Source organism: Dama dama, chromosome 16 (genome assembly GCF_033118175.1).
Source record: "Dama dama isolate Ldn47 chromosome 16, ASM3311817v1, whole genome shotgun sequence".
Classification (NCBI taxonomy): domain Eukaryota; kingdom Metazoa; phylum Chordata; class Mammalia; order Artiodactyla; family Cervidae; genus Dama; species Dama dama.
Genome location: NC_083696.1, coordinates 34418975 through 34437586, shown reverse-complemented (window position 1 = coordinate 34437586; position 18612 = coordinate 34418975). Strand labels below are relative to the sequence as shown.

Genomic DNA, 18612 nt, shown 5'->3' with positions numbered 1-18612 from the left:
ATCCTCTTGTGGAGATGAGCCCACTCCCTTCGTCTAGCAGCTCAGTCTCTCTGCTATTCCAGCTTCCGTGTCTTATTCTTAAGCTATAGGGAAAGAGGAACAGGACAAAGGATGACACTTATCTGCCCAAACATTTGGTTCAGAAGTGGAGTTGGAAACGTCTGATGAAGGAGCTATCTATAGAGCAAGAAATACCCAACACAGAGGTAACACGTAGGCAGTAACGCCTACGCTCTGCTCGGGGCCCTTCCCCGACTGTGTCATCATGAAGAGCCACTATGTGGCTTTACCAGATGGGGCAACCCACAGGGGACAACACCCTCGTTCACGTCGACTGTGGTACTAAGGCTCTGGCATCAGTGATAGACGCACACAGGATGATGGGAAACCCAAGCCCACCAGAAGTGCTCAGACCTCAAAAGAGACTTCAGACCGTGATCTTAAGCAAGACACTGAACTTCTCTGTTTCCTGCTTTGGAGGAGGGAACGGCACCGGGGGACACGTCAACCTCCCCAGAGGTGTTTGGACAGATCCGACGGGCTCTTGGTACACGCACATTGCACAGCATCCCAACAAACAAAAGTTCACATTTGGGAAAGCTCTCCTAACAGAAGAACAGAAGGAAAAGGAAGGCTGGATATGGGAGGGAAGAGAAGGAGAAGACTGAATTGCACTTAAGTCAACAGCTGAAAAGCGGTTACTCAGCCATGTAAGTGCTACAAATGAGAACATCACTGAGGAGCAGAGTAGGGAAAAATGTAAAAATCCACTTTAAAATGCCAGGAGCAGGTAATTGCCCCAAGAACAGCAGGGCTCCTCTGGCACAGCCCTTTGTTACCTGCCAGACAAAGGCTGGGGAGGCCAAGTGTCACCGCAGGGAAGCTCAGGGGCCCCTTTTTTGCATCAGCAGATCCCAGGGTATTGTCATTTGGGTGGTTTGTTAACAGTGAGAACACGGGGAGAAGAACAGCCGTTTATAAAGCAGAGACAGACTTCCTCATCTCCACTTTGAGATCTTGCCCAGAAATGAGGATAGGGATAAAAAACGATTAGGTGAGCAGCCTCCCTGGTGAAAATGGAAATTTAAAAAAGACTTTCTATTTTTAATCAGCATGCATACATGTTAAGTCGCTTCAGTCACGTACGACTCTGTGTGACCCTATGTAGTGTAGCCTGCCGGACTCCTCTGTCCATGGGATTCTCCAGGCAAGAATACTGGAGTGGGTTGCCATTCCCATCTCCAGGGATTTTTAACCAGTAACTATCCTCAAATCTTATAAAAACAAGTAGGTGAAACTTTTTTTTTGGCTGGTGAAACATCCCTCAGCAATTTTTCTTAAAATACAGTGGTCTTCCTCCAATCATTATAAAGAACAATAGAAAAACATAACTTTGGGAACATACCTATAAACTTATAATCCTTCTCATGCACATTTTGGCTGACAGCTATGAACCACCACACCCCCCTGCCCAACTCCTTTCAAAAGCAGTTAAAACATAGTGCCCGTGGCTTCAGCAGGCATTTGTCAGGACAGTACTTATACCTAGAATGTATCTCTCATGCCTCCCTCTGGGACTCTTGAAAAAAGAAGTGTGATCAATTTGTCAGACTTGCAGACTCTGGGAAAACCACTGCAAAGGGTTTGGTGTTGCAGAAAGGAACCCTAGCACTACAAGTAAGAGGCTTACTTTCCAAAGGACCTCAAGCAGGCATCAGGGGTCCTCGGCCTGTTCAGCACAACTGGCACCTTTTTATTCCTAACCAAAACTGCAGAGGCTGTAGCTTGAGAGCTGAGGGCCACACCCCACCTCTCCATTGGGCAGCAGTGCAAAGGGACACTGATGAGCCACGTTCGGCGATGAAACAGCTCGGGAGCACACGCTCTTTCTGCGCATGTGCAAAACGAAGCTGCGCGCCAAAAGGGCAAAGCATTACTCATAACGAACTGTAACTCTTGGGGTATGATCAAATGAACCAGCCACAGAGAACTGCTCTCTTAACAACTGCTCTCTTCTAGTTGGAAATGATTATTACCATTAAGCGGCAACTGTTACTATCACCATCAATGGCACAGATAATTCCTCCGTCCCTCTTTGACTGAAATGACAAGCAGCGGCCTCCAAGATGTTACTGGTACTGTATCTCCTCTACTTCCAAAGCAGGGATTAAAAACAACGTTTCTTTAATTCATCTTCCTCCTGTTATAGCTCTCTCTTATGTTTTAATCACACACACACAGGCACAGGCACATCCACACCCACACACACACCCACAGGCGCATGGGGAGAATGAAGTTACCCTCTAAGCACTCCTTTAGGGGACACCAGCGTGCTGAGCAGCTGCCTCACAAATACTTGTCCTTGGAATTCTCTGAATTCCTGTGCTGCACAGGAGAAGCTCCATCAGGGACTTTGATATTCAACATGCCTAATCTCAAGTTCACCATTTGAACAAATTGCTACAAACTTAAAACTCTCAACTTTCATTTCCTCATCTGCAAAATGGGGATAAGAATTCAATCAACCGCCTAAAGTAAGGATCTGTGAAATTTCTCTATAAAGGGTAAAAGAGGAAATATTTTTCACTTTGTGGGCATCAGGGCAGCTATCTCAACCACTTTCATCAGTGGTTGCAGGGTGGAAGCAACCACAGACATGATGTAAACAAATGGCATGATGTGTTCTAATAAAACACTGAAATCGGAATTTAATATATTCCTCGTGTCACAAAATATCATTCTTTCCTTCTGACCATTTAAAAATATGAAACCTACTCCCAGCCTATGGCCTTACAAAACCAGATGGCAGGTTGGGTCTGGCCCAGGGGTCCTGTTAACAGAGACCATGATGAGGATGACAAAAGTTCATGAGGTAGAGCGCCCAGCAGACTGCCTGAGACCTTCACACTCAACCCAGAGGAGTTACTATCACCCTAGAGGTTGAAGAAGAAACCCATGTGGATGTGGCAGAGTCCTTTAACTTTACCTAAGTCATATATCTTGGTTCAAAGGGTGAGAGGGGGACTGTCATTTCTCAGGAAGGAGTGGGGATGGAATACCCATGAAATAGGTGCCCATATGAAGAGATATTTGGCAGTTCTGCTTCTAAAGAGGAACTTTGCTGCCTGGAACTAGGGTGCAGTGACCTGAGAATTTCAGCCAAAAAAAGTTAGTAAAAGTATATGAAACTGAAGGCAGGAGATCCAGGTGCCTGCTTGCTGCAGATGTTGTGTAACTCACTGGCCCCTCAGGAGTAATGTTGGTTGGTATAAATCAACTAGTAATAATAATAATTATTATTATAACAGCAAAATGCAAAATTACTTATGTAACTTGGTACTGAGGTGTTTTCCTTACCACAAAAATGCATCTAAAAATGAGGCATTATAAAGTATTTCCAGTCAAAGGGAAACAGAAATGAATAGAGCTTTCCTAACCCAGTTGACCCACATTTGAACCACCTCTAGGATTCATATACCAAGCATGGAATCTCTTGACCCATCACAGTTATCATTTCGACTTTTGTGCTGCCAACACATGTAGTTTTGAATCACATCACCCATTATGAAACAACATGGGCACTCCAGAAAGAGAGAGGACACCCTGAAAGTATCTCCCTGGTGACATAAAGGCTTCTGCTGAAGGATGCTCCTTTTCCTCCACTTTCTCCACCACTCCTGCCACATTCCCTCTCTCCCATAAGAAGTGCTGGGTCCTCCCCAAAGCCTAACATTGTATTCAATCAAAGTGACATCCATGTCACCACCAACCACGCTATAAGGATAAGGTTAAAAATTAGAAACCCATGGCTTACCAAATGTACACATCAATTAGAATTGTACCTTATAAATTTTAGGTATTTTGTCATTACTTTTGTTATCATTATTTCTATCTATGTTGTGAAATAAAGAAAGAACACAATGTGGAAATTATTTATAGGCCCAAACTACCTATAAATGGACTTTTTCAGAGAAGGACCAAAAAAAGAAATTTTAGATGAAATAGTCAAACCTGGGAGAAAGAAAGACAGTTGGCCAAACCTACTAAGCTATGACAAGAATAAAAAAACCTGCCCCTAAAGCTAGAAAGAAGCATTGAAGAGAAGAAAACTGAAGAGGGCAAAGCCAGCCAAAACTAAACCACAGCAGTTGGGGACTTAGTGTTACGCACTTGATTGATGCAATGGGTTTTGTTCAGACGTGTGAGCTTTACTTTGTCTTTAAAGAATATGGCAGTTTAAATTCTTCTGCCTACTCTCTAAAAGGAGCAGTTTGGTTCTAGACAACAAGCATTTATTATGAACTTACTACTTGCAGAGACTCGTAGTAAGCCATGGACCAAGTAAAGAAATCTTCCAAACTAAATACTAGGGATTAGATGAGTATCTCTATATGCCTGAGGACAACAGGACAGGTTGCCCCAAAAGGTCTAGAGATGGGGCTACAGTCCAAGGGGTGTTGGAAGAAGTAAAATGTTTGAAGTTTCACTGTCAGAGCATATGATCAATTCAGCAAATAACACATACACAAAGGAGAAGAAATGAGCCACAAAACAAAATCATGAAGGTTACCCAAACAGTAAATAGGAATGATAAAGGGTGTGGGAGATCTAAATTGGGGTGCTCAGTGCAGTGAGCTGGGTAGTGTATCCCGCAAATTTCATATCAACCTGAAATCCCTGAATGTGACCTCATTTGGAAACAGGGTCTTTGAAGTTGTAATCAATTAAGATGAGGTCATTCTGGGTTAGCCTGTGTGCATGCGTGCTAAGCCGCTTCAGGTGGGTCCAACTCTGTGCGATACTATAGACTATAGCCCACCAGCCTCCTCTGTCCATGGGATTCTCCAAGCAAGAATACTGGAGCGGGTTGCCGTGCCCTTCCCCAGGGGATCTTCTTCAGTCCCCAGGGACTGAATCCAAGTCTCACGTCTTACCACTAGTGCCACCTGGGAAGCCCCATACTGAGTTAGAGTGAGCCCTAAATCCAATGACTGATATCCTTTATAAGAGATGGAGGGGAAAATTAAGATACAGACAGAGAGAAATATAAGGAGAAGGCAATGTGAAAATGGAGGCAGACACTGGAGTGAGGCAGCCTCAAGCTGAGGAAGGAATGCCAAGGCTAGCCAGCAATCTTCAAGAGTGAGAGGAGCCTTCAGAGGGAGCATGGCCCTGTTGACACCTTGACTTCAGACTTCTAGCCTTCAGAACTGTGGCAGAATAAATTTCTATTGTTTTAAACCAGCCGTTGTATGGTACTTTGTTTTCGCAGCCTTAGGAACTAATATACTCAGCAAAGGGAACAACTGGAAGAATAGAATTATCATCCAAATGAGTCCCATGAGTGGGTATGGACCTGTGGCTCTTCTCCTGTTCCTGACACCAGAGCAAAATCTATGCTTCTGGTGTATGCGTGCATGCAGAGTTTCTCAGTCGTGTCCAACTCTTTGCAATCCCATGGACTGTAGCCCCCCCCAGGCTCCTCTGTCCATGGAACTTCCAAGGCAAGAATGCTGGAGTGGGTTGCCATGCCTTCCTCCAGGGGATCTTCCCAACCCAGAGATCGAACCCACATCTCCTGCATTGGCAGGTGGGTTCTTTACCCCTGAGCCACCATGAAATGCTCCTGGTACCCTGTGTCTACGCTACAGCAGAATACATGCTCCCTAATAACAAAATTATATTAGCCCCCAGGACTACTGGGAAACTAAGGAATGATACACAAGCATAAAGTGTCATAAATATTACCAGAAACACAAATTACAAACCATCTCAGGCTTCCTTGAAAAACAATCATAACTTTGGGGAGGAAGCACCAAAGATATCAGCCAGCAACTTGACTCAATAGTGTTCTCATGGCTGAGCCCAAATCCATGTTGTTATACAGAGGATGGTGTTCTCTGCACCCTGATTTGCATGCAGAAGCCACTTCCAAGAACCCTCATCCCTTCACAGTGCTTGGTGGCAGCATAGTGCCTGATACATAGAGCAAGAATAAGATTTTAACTCTTCTCCTGGGCTAATCAGGTACCAGCCAGGATTAAGCAGAGAGCCTGTTTAGAAGACTAAGTGGGCTTTCTTTCATCTAGGTCTCTATTTCTGCTGCTGCTGCTGCCGCTGCTAAGTCGCTTCAGTCATGTCCGACTCTGTGCGACCCCATAGACGGCAGCCCACCAGGCTCCGCCATCCCTGGGATTCTCTAGGCAAGAATACTGGAGTGGGTTGCCATTTCCTTCTCCAATGCATGAAAGTGAAGTTGCTCAGTCATGTCCGACTCTTCGCGACCCCATGGACTGCAGTCTACCAGGTTCCTCCATCCATGGGATTTTCCAGGCAAGAGTACTGGAGTGGGGTGCCATTGCCTTCTCCCTCTATTTCTGCAGTACATGCTTAATGCATAAGGCACTTTGATTCCTTTCTTCCTATCTTTACTCCTTTCTTGACTTTTGCATAAAGCTTCCTCTCCTTTTGTTTATGTTCTCTTTTTATTATCAAGTGATATATGAATATATTCTCCCTGAAAAGATCAGGGTAAAATGTAGCTATATGTAGTAAGACATGAGGGCCTCACCTCTCTCTACTTCATTCTCTTTCCCAGAGGTAACTGCAGTCAGTGTACATCTGTTTAGTCTGTCTTCTGTGCATTTACATAGTCATACAGATAATATGTATTTATTTCCATATAAATGATCTTTGTATTTTCATTTATGATCATTCTATACTTGGTATTTTACTTGCTTTTTAAACTCTACAATATATCTAATAAATATTTTGATGTCAATAAAATAAGTCTTTTTTTCTTTAAATGACTATATGCACTCCATATAATTTATTTAGCCTGGCCAAAACTTCTAGGCTTTTTATTGTTTCCAGTGCCCAGTGTTATAAGCAATACTGCAATGGACACAATGGACATCCCTGCATAATATATACACATGCTGGAATAAATTTTGCTTTCAACAGACTCACAGAAATTACTTTGTTGCACCAAAGACATAGGGATTTTTAATCTTAAAAGATACAGCCAAATATCCTTCCCAGATGGCTTTACCAGTTTATATACTCCCACCAGAAGTGTTACCCTCATCCTCATCAACTGGCTATTATCAATATTTACAATTTTCCTGGTAAAATAAGGGCTTCCCTGGTGACTCAGTGGTAAGGAATCTGGCTTCCACTGCAGGAGACATAGGAGATGCATGTTCAATCCCCAGGTCAGGAAGATCCCCTGGAGGAGGGCATGGCAACCCACACCAGTATTCTTGCCTGGAGAAGCCCATGGACAGAGGAGTCCAGTGAGTTATAGTCCATAGAGTGGCAAAGAGTCAGCCATAACTGAAGTGACTGAATAGCAGTATAAAAAATAATGTGTTTTAATTTGTATTTTCCTTATTACTAACAATGTTGAACACCTGTTTATTAGTTTATTGCCCATTTAATTTTATTCCTTCTATGTGTTTTTTCACATTTTTCTACTGAGTTTTTTCTTTGGGCTTGTAGCATCACACTTTTTATAGTCTGCATATTATTACTTTTTATATACTTGACAAATGTTCTTCCCATTATTTTGCTTGTATTTTAATTCATTTATAATTCATTTTATAGTCATTCATTCAACAAATACTTACTGGGAATCTACTCTGTAGAGAAAACAAACCAAATATTCTAGTACAAACACTTAAATTTTATATAAATTTGTTAGCATTTTGCTTTGTTACTTCTGGGTTTGATGTTTTCCTTAGGAAACCCTATTTGACTCCATAATTACAAAAAATACTTCTGATGTGATACACCACATGAACAAAATAAACAATAAAAATCATATTACCATCTGAATAGATGTAGAAAACTTAAATCCATTTATGATCTTAAAAAAAAAAACTCTCAACAAAGTATGTATAAAGGGAACATACTTCAACACAATATACTTCAACACAAACATACTTCAACAAAATAAATGACAAGCTACAGATAATAAAAGATGCTTGCTCTTTGGAAGAAAAGCTATGAAAAACCTAGGCAGTATATTAAAAAGCAGAGACAACACTTTGCTGACAAAGGTCCATATAGTCAAAGCTATAGTTTTTCCAGTAGTCATGTATGGATGAGCAAGTTGGACCATAAAGAAGACTGAGTGCCAAAGAATTGATGCTTCCGAAATGCGGTGCTGGAGAAGACTCTTGAGAGTCCCTTGGACAGCAAGGAGATCAAGACAGTTAATCCTAAAGGAAATCAACCCTGAATATTCATTGAAAGGACTGATGCTAAAGCTCCAACACTTCGGCCACCTGATGCAAAAAGCCGATTCATTGGAAAAGACTGATGCTGGGAAAGATTGAGGGCAGGAGGAGACGGGGGTGAAAAAGGATGAGATGGCTAGATGGCTTTACTGACTCAGTGGACATGAGTTTGAGCAAACTCTGGGAGACAGTCAGGGACAAGGAAGCTTGGTGTGCTACAGTCCATGGGTTCACAAAGAACTGGACACAACTTAGCAACTGAACAACAATAACAGCTACTATATTCAACAGTGAAATGCTGAAAGCTCTTCCTTCTAGATCAGGAATGAGACAGGGATGCTCCCTCTTATAACTTTTATTTGACATAGTATTAGAAGTCCCACAACACTAATTAGGCAAGCAAAATAATAAAAGGCATCCAAGTTGGAAAGGAAGAAGTACAACTGTCATTACTTTCAGGTGACATATTAGATATTATATATTATAGAGAAATATATATTATATATTATTATATATTAGATATTATTATATATATTATATATTATAGAGAAAACCCTGAAGACTCCAAAAAACTATTAGAAATAATGAATGGATTCATTTATGTTGCAGGATACAAAATCAACACAGAAAAATCTGTTGTGATTCTATAAACTAACAACAAACTACTAGAAATGGATATTAAGAAAACAATCCCATTTATAGTTGTATCAAAAGAATAAAACACCTAGGAGTAGATTTAACCAAGCAAGTGAAAGACTTGTATACTGAAAACTACATAGCATTAAGGAAAAAAGTTGAAGGTGATACAAATAAATAGAAAGATATTCTGTGCTCATGGATTAGAAAAATTAATATTGTTAAAATATCCATACTACCCAAAACAATCTAGAGATCCAATGTGATTCCTATCAAAATTCCAATGGCATTTTTTAACAGAAAATGTTTAATCTTAAAATTTGTATAGGGACACAAAAGACCCCAAATACCTCCAAAAAAATCTTGAGACAGGAGAACAAAGTTGAAGGCATTATGCTCCCTGATTTTAAACTCTATTGCAAAGTTATAATAATAAAAAACCATATGATATTTGCATGAAAACAGACACATGGATCAATGGAACAGAAGAGAGAGCCATAAAATAAACCCACCCATATACAGTCAATTAATTTATGACAAAGGACCAGAAAATACACAATGGGAAAAGGACAATCTTTTCAATAGGGTTAGTTTTATCATAATCTTTGAAGCTTAGCAATTGAAATATCACAATTTTTTCAATTATCCTTCTCTATTTTAATAGATTAATAGCAAATCACTTGCTTATTGTATAACCCTCTGCTGTTGTTTCGTCACTAAGTCATGTCTGACATCCTCTAACAAGGCCAAAATATTAAGTATTACTGAAAAATAAAATACTTATAATTTTACCTAAACTTCTTATAAATTATTAAATATATTTAGCTTTTGAATTCATTTGTTATTAATCCCATGCATGATGTGAAGAATGGCTTTAGTTTTTTGTTCCCCAAGTGAATACGCAACCCTAAAATTATACCTTGAATCTTTATATCTCTGATGTGAAATATAATCTTTCTTACAACCTATATTTCCAAACATAATGGGACTGTTTTTCTCTGCTCTACTGATTCTTTTCCTATTCCTAACTCTATCTTAATTGCTATATGAGTCGATCATGAGGCCTCTTTTAATTACTATAGCTCATAGGCCTTGATTTACTATCTAATGGAACAAGCATTCCATCATTGTTCATTGTTCTTTTTTGCATATTTATTGGATACTTTTGAGCATTTTATTTTGCAAATGAGCCTTAGAATCAATTTGTTAAATGCCATAGAGAACCTGATTGAAATTATGATGTGAAAAATTATTGAATGTATATATTAATATGTGACAAATTGATTTCATTAATATTAACCTGAAACATGAGAAGTCTCCATTTATTGAGCTCTCTTATCTACAGTAACTCCACAATAAAATTTCATAGTTTTACTTATATAGATCTTACACATTTATTTATAAGAAATTTATGTTTTTACTTGTTATTGCTATTATAAATAATAGCACTTCTTTTTTTATTACATTTGAGAAACTGTTACTGCTTGTATATAAAAAAGCTATTGTATTAGAACATTAATCTTATATCGAAGGTTAAAAGTTAAATTAGTTGTTGGAAAGGGGTCGGGAAGAAAGGCAGGTGGAGAACCTGGAGAGATCCAGAGAGGACATAACCAAGGTTAAGATGCTTTATGGAGCTCTAAGAAGGAATTCAGATCCCTCAGCACCCTAGGCTTGGGTAACAGAGTGAAGGTGGGCGCAAGACAAAGAAATCCTAGAGTTTAGGGGAAGTGATCCTTTGGAACTTTGGAGCACACCAAGGAAATGGCAGCATGATGTGTTTAAGCAGAGAGTGAGCCTTAGATGATATGCCAAGTTTCAACCCTGAGGCAGAAGCATGGCATGGAAGAGGCTAAGCAACTTCGGCTTGTCCCAGTGGTGAATACAGATGTGCTGAGATGCAACCAGTGAAAGAGACATGCAGTGGGGACCACAGGAGGGCAGAGTCTACAGCCGTGCAAGTCAAGACCATGGCAGGAGCCAGAGGTCTCAGCAGCACATGCCAGCACACACTAAAAGGTCTAGTGGCACCACTGCATCCAGAGAGGATGCAGTGGGAGGGGTGCCAGCAACCAGAGGCCAAATCACGTAAGACACAAGAGTCTGCAGGACTGACAGGATTCTGGGCTTGAGAGACGTCACCCTTGCAGCCACGATGGATGCTAAGTTTGCTTCTCGTGCCACATGATACTGTTATGTGGAGAAGGAAAACATAGGGTATGCATTTTCATATTTAAATTATGAATTCACTAAGTAATTTGCTGAAAGAGATCAAATACTAAACTGGCAGATCCTGAGTTACCCTGAAGTAACAAGGTTAAACTTTTCAGAGGAGATAGGGGCACACAGCAAGTGGAATTCAGTCATGGGGAAATAAGGTTCCATTTCCATACTTCTGCCTGGAGAAGGGAAAGGCTACCCACTCTGGCCTGGAGAATTCCATGGACTGTATTAGTCCATAGGTTTGCAAAGAGCTGGACATGACTGAGCAATTTTCACTTCACTTCCATACTTCTGAGTCATAATAGCTTTTTAAAACCTTTACATGCTTGTATAATTTGTGTGATTATATAGATCCTATAGGACATACAAGTTTTGTCTTCTTGATGTGTGTCTCTACATATATATACATTGGGCTACATTCCATAGTCATGGGGACAAGGCTAAAAGCTAGTAGGCTTGAAGTGAGAAGAGTCAGTGTGTATTACATAGCAACATTCCTGAATGGAAAGCAAGGACTCTGAAAACCAAACATTCAAAATATGCACTTCATTTAACACTTTGCTTACAGGCAGTCTATTATCTGAGTAGTTTAGAAAGAAAAAAATAATCACCAGCTCACTCCACATTTGTACTTATGGATACAATGACAGAAAAGGGAAATGAGAAAGATATTCCCTCAATGCTTCCCAAATAAATTATAAAGCCTATCTAAATTCTTACCTAATATACAAGGAATGATTAAAAGTTGACTTTAAAATTTCAGTTCTGGGCAGTATGGACTAATTACACCCCATCCTGTTTCTTGTATTGAATGCAGCTGTAAAACCTGGACAGAATACAGTGCAGCAGCTATTTGAGGTCTCTGGAAAGTAAACAATATCAGGAATATTGGAAACAAAGACAAGAATTAAAAGGATCAGGGAACCAGTGTTGAGATCATCACATATTCTCTTCTGTGTCCCCTGGAAAGAACTCAGAGATACCTGGATATCAGCACAGACTTAGAAGCTCCTAGTTAAGGCCTGAAGAGCAAGAAAAGGGGTTCCAGCAGCAACAAAAATAGCAGCAAGTGGGAAGGAGATTTTCTTTCAGGAAGGTTTTAAATCTAGTATCTTTAATTGTAAAACTACTCACATTTTGTATTTCATATTGGGTGAGCTTTGGTAATTTGTGGGTTTTGAGGAACTGGTCAAACTTACACACCTAGAGTTGTTCTGTGGGGTCTGTAGTGACATCTCCTGTTTTGTTCCTGATATTGGTAGTTTGTGTCTTCTTTTTTTCTACATGAGTCTTACTAGAGGTTCATCAATTTTTCTTGATCTTTTCAAAGACCAACTATTCTCATTATTTTTCTGTATCAGTTCAATTCAGTTCAGTCTCTCAGTTGTGTCCGACTCTTTGCAACCCCATGAACCGCAGCACACCAGGCCTCCCTGTCCATCACCAGCTCCTGGAGTCCACCCAAATCCATGTCCATCGAGTCGGCGATGCCATCCAGCCATCTCATCCTCTGTCATCCCCTTCTCATCCTGCCCTCAATCTTTCCCAGCATCAGGGTCTTTTCCAATGAGTCAGCTCTTCGAATCAGGTGGCCAAAGTATTGGAGTTTCAGCTCCAACATCAGTCCTTCCAGTGAACACCCAGGACTGATCTCCTTTAGGATGGATGGGTTGGATCTCCTTGCAGAGATCTGTATCATGTATTGGTAAATACAGGAACTTGGATGAATTTGAGTTATTAATGCTGAGTTAAAATAGCCAGTTTCAAAAGATTACAAACTGTATGACTCAATTTATGTGACATTCTCAAAAGGTACAAACTATATTGACAGAGAATAGATCAGTGGTTGTTAGTTGTTCGGGGAGTGGAGAGTAACTACAAAGGGACCACACAAGTAATGTTTTTGGAGAGATGTGTTCTGTATCCTGACTGTGGAGATGGTTGCACAAATCTGTGTGTTAAAAATTCACAGCACTATAGAACAAAACGAAGCCCATTTTACCATGTATTCATTTAAAAAAACAAATTTAAAGTAACTCCTAAGTTCAGAGGAAAAATAAGACTAGTTTAAGAAGTTTCTCAATTTTAAAATTTATAATTAATAACTTTCTAGTTTTTTAAATTAAATATTTCACTTTCCTAATAGATTTGAGGTCACCATTAAAGTAAGTTTGATGATACTTATTTTTAACAAGATTTGGGGGAAATAAGAACTTGCATGTAACCTTAGAGAAGTAATTTACTATAAGCTCTTTGGATGGGTATTTATCTCTAAGGAAAGATTAAATGTATATTCTTTTTGATCCAACAATTCTATTTTTAGGAAATTCTAGTACAGATGGACAATATGCAAGAATATACATATAAGCATGTTTACTACAGCATAATTTATAATAGGAAAAGAATATAAACAATGTTGATGTTCATTAATAAGTAAATCACATAGATGTATACAATTAAATATCAGAAAACCATTTTTAAATTTTTGTTTATTTATTTTTTACCTCCTCCACACAGCATGCAGGATCTTAGCTCCCTGACCAGGGATGGAACCCAGCTTCCCTGCATTGGAAGCTCAGAGTCCTAACTACTGGACCACTAAGGAATTCCCAAAAACCATTTTTAAAATGAAGCTAATCATCAATCACTCACTTTGATTTAAAAACTACAAAATTATTAAGAAAATGACAAGGTAAAGAGTCACATATAGAGACTGATCTCATTTTTGTTTACAAAAGGCCTTATATAAGTTGGGAGAACTTATATGTAAAGAAAAATTCCCAGAAGGATGTATAAATATTGTTAGTAATAGTTATCTCTTTGGAGTAAGCATGGAGATATAAGGGAGAAGAGAAAGGAAATAGGTTAAACCTTTCTGAACTGCTAGAAAAACCACAAGCATGATACTATCAAAAAAACTATTTTTAAAAATACTAGTAAGATATAATAACAATTTTGTAGAAAGTTTATTCATCAGGAGAGCTGGTCCTCTTGCCTACCCTGGTAATCCACATAGTCTAAGGGATCTTAATGAGGTCAGGGCAAAGGACTGGAAAGCAGGTTATCACCGATGAGTGAGATGGGATGGAGTAAATTCTTCGTCCAAGGAATTACTCTCTTACTGCCTCCTCAAAGGCAGTCAGAATATAAACTGCATATCCACAACCAAAGTAAGACCAAATCAGTCAATCCTAAAAGAAATCAAGCCTGAGTAGTCTTTGAAAGGACTGATGATGAAGCTGAAGCTCCAATACTTTGGCCATCTGATGCAAAGAGCTGACTCACTGGAATAGACCCTGGTACTGGGAAAGATTGACGGCAAAAGGAAAAGAGGGAGGCAGAGGATGAGATGGTTAGATAGCATCACTGACTCAATGGACATGAATCTGAGCACACTCTAGGAATAGTGAAGGACAGGGAAGCCTGGTGTGCTGCAGTCCATGAGGTTGCAAAAGTTGAACACAACTCAACGACTGAACAACAACCAAAGGGAAGCTGCCTGGGTTCTGCAACCAGATCTGTTGATAAATTCATGGATGAGTTCCATGCATTGGTTGGACCCAATTTTTCTGGGTTAACAGTCTATATGCTTTAGTTTAAATTTTTTCCTAATTTACATTATAGTGAATGTTTCTAGGACATATGTATAAGAAAACAAGAAATTCTTGATACCTAAAGACATCGTTAACAACCACAAAACTAGCCTTGTGATATTGAGAAAAATTACATAATTTTTTGTTCGCTAATGTCCTTAACAATACAACAGAGGACCAGGTAACAGGTAAGACCCTTACCCTTCAGGTAAAAGCCTTGCTAGTTCCTAGAATCAGTGAGTCACCATGTCTGGTTAGAAACTGAATTTTACACAGTTATTTTTCCAGATTCAGATTCTATTTGTCATTAGATTAAAACTAGCCACTAGTAATATGTCAATCTGGAAACTATTTTTACAAAACATTATATATTCTGAGTTGGTTGTTCAGATTTACTAATTGTAGATACAAAGCTCTTAAACAGAAAAATCTTCACAAATTTTAAATTTTCTCTTAAGTATTGAAATACATCTTACTTTACAGATGTTGTATTTTAAAAATGTGTGTGGCTTAAGGAAACTATTTCATGACGTTTAAGTCCAGGTTGGATGCATGACTGAGACAAGTGCTCGGGGCTGGTGCACTGGGATGACCCAGAGGGATGGGATGGGGAGGGAGGTAGGAGGGGGGATCGGGATGGGGAACACATGTAAATCCATGGCTGATTCATGTCAATGTATGGCAAAAACCACTACAATATTGTAAAGTAGTTAGCCTCCAACTAATAAAAATAAATGAAAAAATAAATAAATAAAAACTTCAAATTATAAAAAAAAAAAAGAACCATTTACTAAAAATAACTTTACTGGAAATTTGCCTAAATATTTTAAAATATTATAAAAATCAATATTAAAACTTTAAGGGATAAAGTAGCTAAGGGATAAAAGCTAAGGACCAGCTCGTTTTTTCTCAGATAAATTAGTTTATTCTCATTAGCCTGCATGTCATTCCTTACAGAGCTCCCTGGTACCTGTGTCCTGCTTGGATGCTTGTCCCAACTCTATTCCAGCCTCACCTCAAGGGGCTGACTTTTCTGAACTTCCCACGCGTGCTGCCCCCTGCCTGCACCTCACACATCTTTCTTGCCCTCTCTCGGCGGCATCATTCGCCCACAGCAGCTCTGGGTGCTAGCCTGAACAACCCGGCTGGCTGAGAGTCCTGCACTGGCCGGACAGAGTCTATTCTTGAGAGACAGGAGAAGAAAGGGAAGGGACAGACAGACAGAGGTCTGAGTGAGGACAGAAAAGGGAGAGGGCAGGAGGGTAAAAGGAAAGAGTTAAGGAATAGATATGTTGGTTACTAATTTGCCATCACAATTCAGTTCTTCCTTCTCTTAAAAACCTTGCCTCAAATAATTTCTTCATATTTACAAAAGACTCCCTTGAATGATGACTAGTGACCTAAAACGTGCTAACCTGATCTCTGATGAGAAATTGATTTATCACCCACATTTTAGAGCCCTGGGAAAGCTGACATGAAGGGATAAATGGACTCCAGGGCAGGCAATGAATTTCTGAGGTGCAGTTCAGAAATTCTCTAAACCATAAATAAAAGCAGGTTGACTACAGCCTGGCACAGGTGACCAGGACAAAACATCATGCCACCCAGGACCATCAGTCAATACCCTATTCACAATGCCCCCAAGTGGATGACCGGACATTCTGTGTACTACAGAGATGTTTCCCAAGCCAACTTTTCCAAGAGCTCATCGGGGGAGGGGGGGAGGCAGTTCACAACACCAGAGCCTGAAAACATTACTCAGGAAAGTATACTGGGGAGCTTGAGGGGTGGACAAGAATACTACAATCTTCAGTAAAGTTATCAGCAAGATTTTAATTTCAAAATACACCTGCCTCTTTTACCATCCCCACACAACACTGATTTTCCACCCCGAACCATTTACTAACAAACCCCACAATCAAAGGGGAACTAGGCACCTGTGCCCCTGTTCAAACATGAACCATGAGGGTAAGATGGTGGGGAGGGGGAGAGACACAGGCCTCTAGGAATAGTGACCATGGGGAGCACCAAGGCCAGCAAACAAGAGAGGAGAAGTTACACCGTGCTCATGGGGAGGGAGAAGCCCCCCACCCCCAGATCTTCAACTCATCCATTTCTTTCCTGGCAGGAGAAACTTTGTAAAGAAACAGAATCTATCACTGGACATTTCATAGCAAAAGTGAACCCACAGATTGACACTTACATTTCATTTGCTTGGAGATGGACTTGTTAGGTTCAAGCCAGTGCTGGGGAGAAAAAAAGCAGAGATTGTGGGTCAAATGGCTGGACCATGTGATGCATACTTAATAAAAGGAACTTAATAAAGATATTCTTTTTCCAAACAGCCTCGGTTCCCCATAGATATTCCTTGGGGTTCCACCCTCTGAAGATCAACATGAGCAATTGGGCAGTAATAATATCACAGGCAAGGGTATAAATTACAGAGAATTAATACTTTCTGAGTAGTATTTGAGTCATACATTTGCTAGGAGAGAAGGACAAGGGAGAAAATATGCACTTAAATGGGATGTTCCAGGGGCTCTAGTTGGCTCCTAGGTGATTCTTTGAGCTCCATCGCTCTGGGCAAGCCACAGCTGGCTAAAGACTTTGACATCGTGACCTCTAAGAGTCATAGTCCGGCACCATCCTTTCAAGTTAACAGTGGGGCAAGCCACCATTAGCCCTGTCACACACAGAGGCAATTCTTCCTTCACAGTAGGGAGGAACAAATTATTTTAAACATCTTATTTCAGAGGCCTGAGGTCATCAAGAAGAAAAATCAGCTGCAACACAAAACAAAGAAGCCCCAAATCCTGAATAGCTCAGAATCATGTTACCGATAAGTATTTAAAGCAGACGCAATGCTGGCCCCAGCAACCAGCTCTCTCCACACCATGAGTGAAGGTCACTTTGACATGCCAAGACCAGGGTAGCCTCTGATGTTACAAAACATGATGCCCTTGAAGCTGCTTAAGGAATTTATCAGGAAGCATCACTTTATACACCAGAAGTTTAGATAGATAGATGGTAAGAGGGGTGCCACTGAGTATCCATCAAGATGCTGGGGAGTCCTCACTAACGGGGTACCCTCGCTCTGCTAGATACTGGAGACAAGAGAAGAGGAGGAAACTTACCATCAGTCAAGCACTTACACCTCAGTTTATCTCATTGCAGGATCTAGTAAGCCTCAGGATTCTGTATTATCCCTATTGTTTGATGTAAATACATAGCCATGAAGTTGAATTAGGAGCTAGTATTGTTGAGGGTTCACTAAGTACACAATTTCCATGAGCCACCACTACCACCCCATTTACAGACAAGAAATCTGGGGCCTGGGATGGTTAAAGAACTTGCCAAAGAAACGGCAAAGTGAAGAAATCGTGACACCAGCTTTCAGTGCAATTCTAGTGCAGAGGCCCTTAACCTTGGGCTTGTGGCTTCCCCGCCGGCCAGTTCACTCTAAAATGTTATTATTCTCCTCGCTGAACACTCCCTACCTTCCTAGGAACTAGAGAATTGAGTGTCTAGTCAGCAGATTCCAGTATAGGGTTTCAGATCTTTACACTCTTTAAAGAAAAACGGGGTCTCCTGGCTATTTAAATCTAATTCTTCTAAATGAAGAATCTGCCAGAAAACTGTGCATTTATCCCTGACCTGTTGCACAATCAAACTAATATAGCAAATTTCTTTGTTTCTGGCCAGAATTCCACCAACGCATGTTGGGAACCCTGATTATCTCCTTTTTCCCTGATTTTTTTGTGGTAAAATATACATAACATCTGGTCCCATCACTTCATGGCAAATAGATGAGGAAACAATGGAAACAGTGAGAGACTGATGTTGAAGCTGAAACTCCAATACTTTGGCCACCTCATGTGAAAAGTTGACTCATTGGAAAAAACCCTAATGCTGGGAAAGAT

At 40.2% G+C, this 18612-nt stretch overlaps 1 protein-coding gene across 3 annotated transcripts in view; it reads right to left on the bottom strand.

Annotated features, from left to right (window-relative positions):
• Positions 1-18612, bottom strand: part of FRMD3 (FERM domain containing 3) — a 356347-nt gene that overhangs the window by 134106 nt on the left and 203629 nt on the right. For all 3 annotated transcript variants that reach the window (XM_061163769.1, XM_061163768.1, XM_061163767.1), the window contains exon 3: positions 16896-16938. In XM_061163769.1, coding sequence (XP_061019752.1) covers positions 16896-16902 — 7 coding nt within the window. In that variant the 5' untranslated portion in view covers positions 16903-16938. The remainder of the gene's footprint in view (positions 1-16895; positions 16939-18612) is intronic.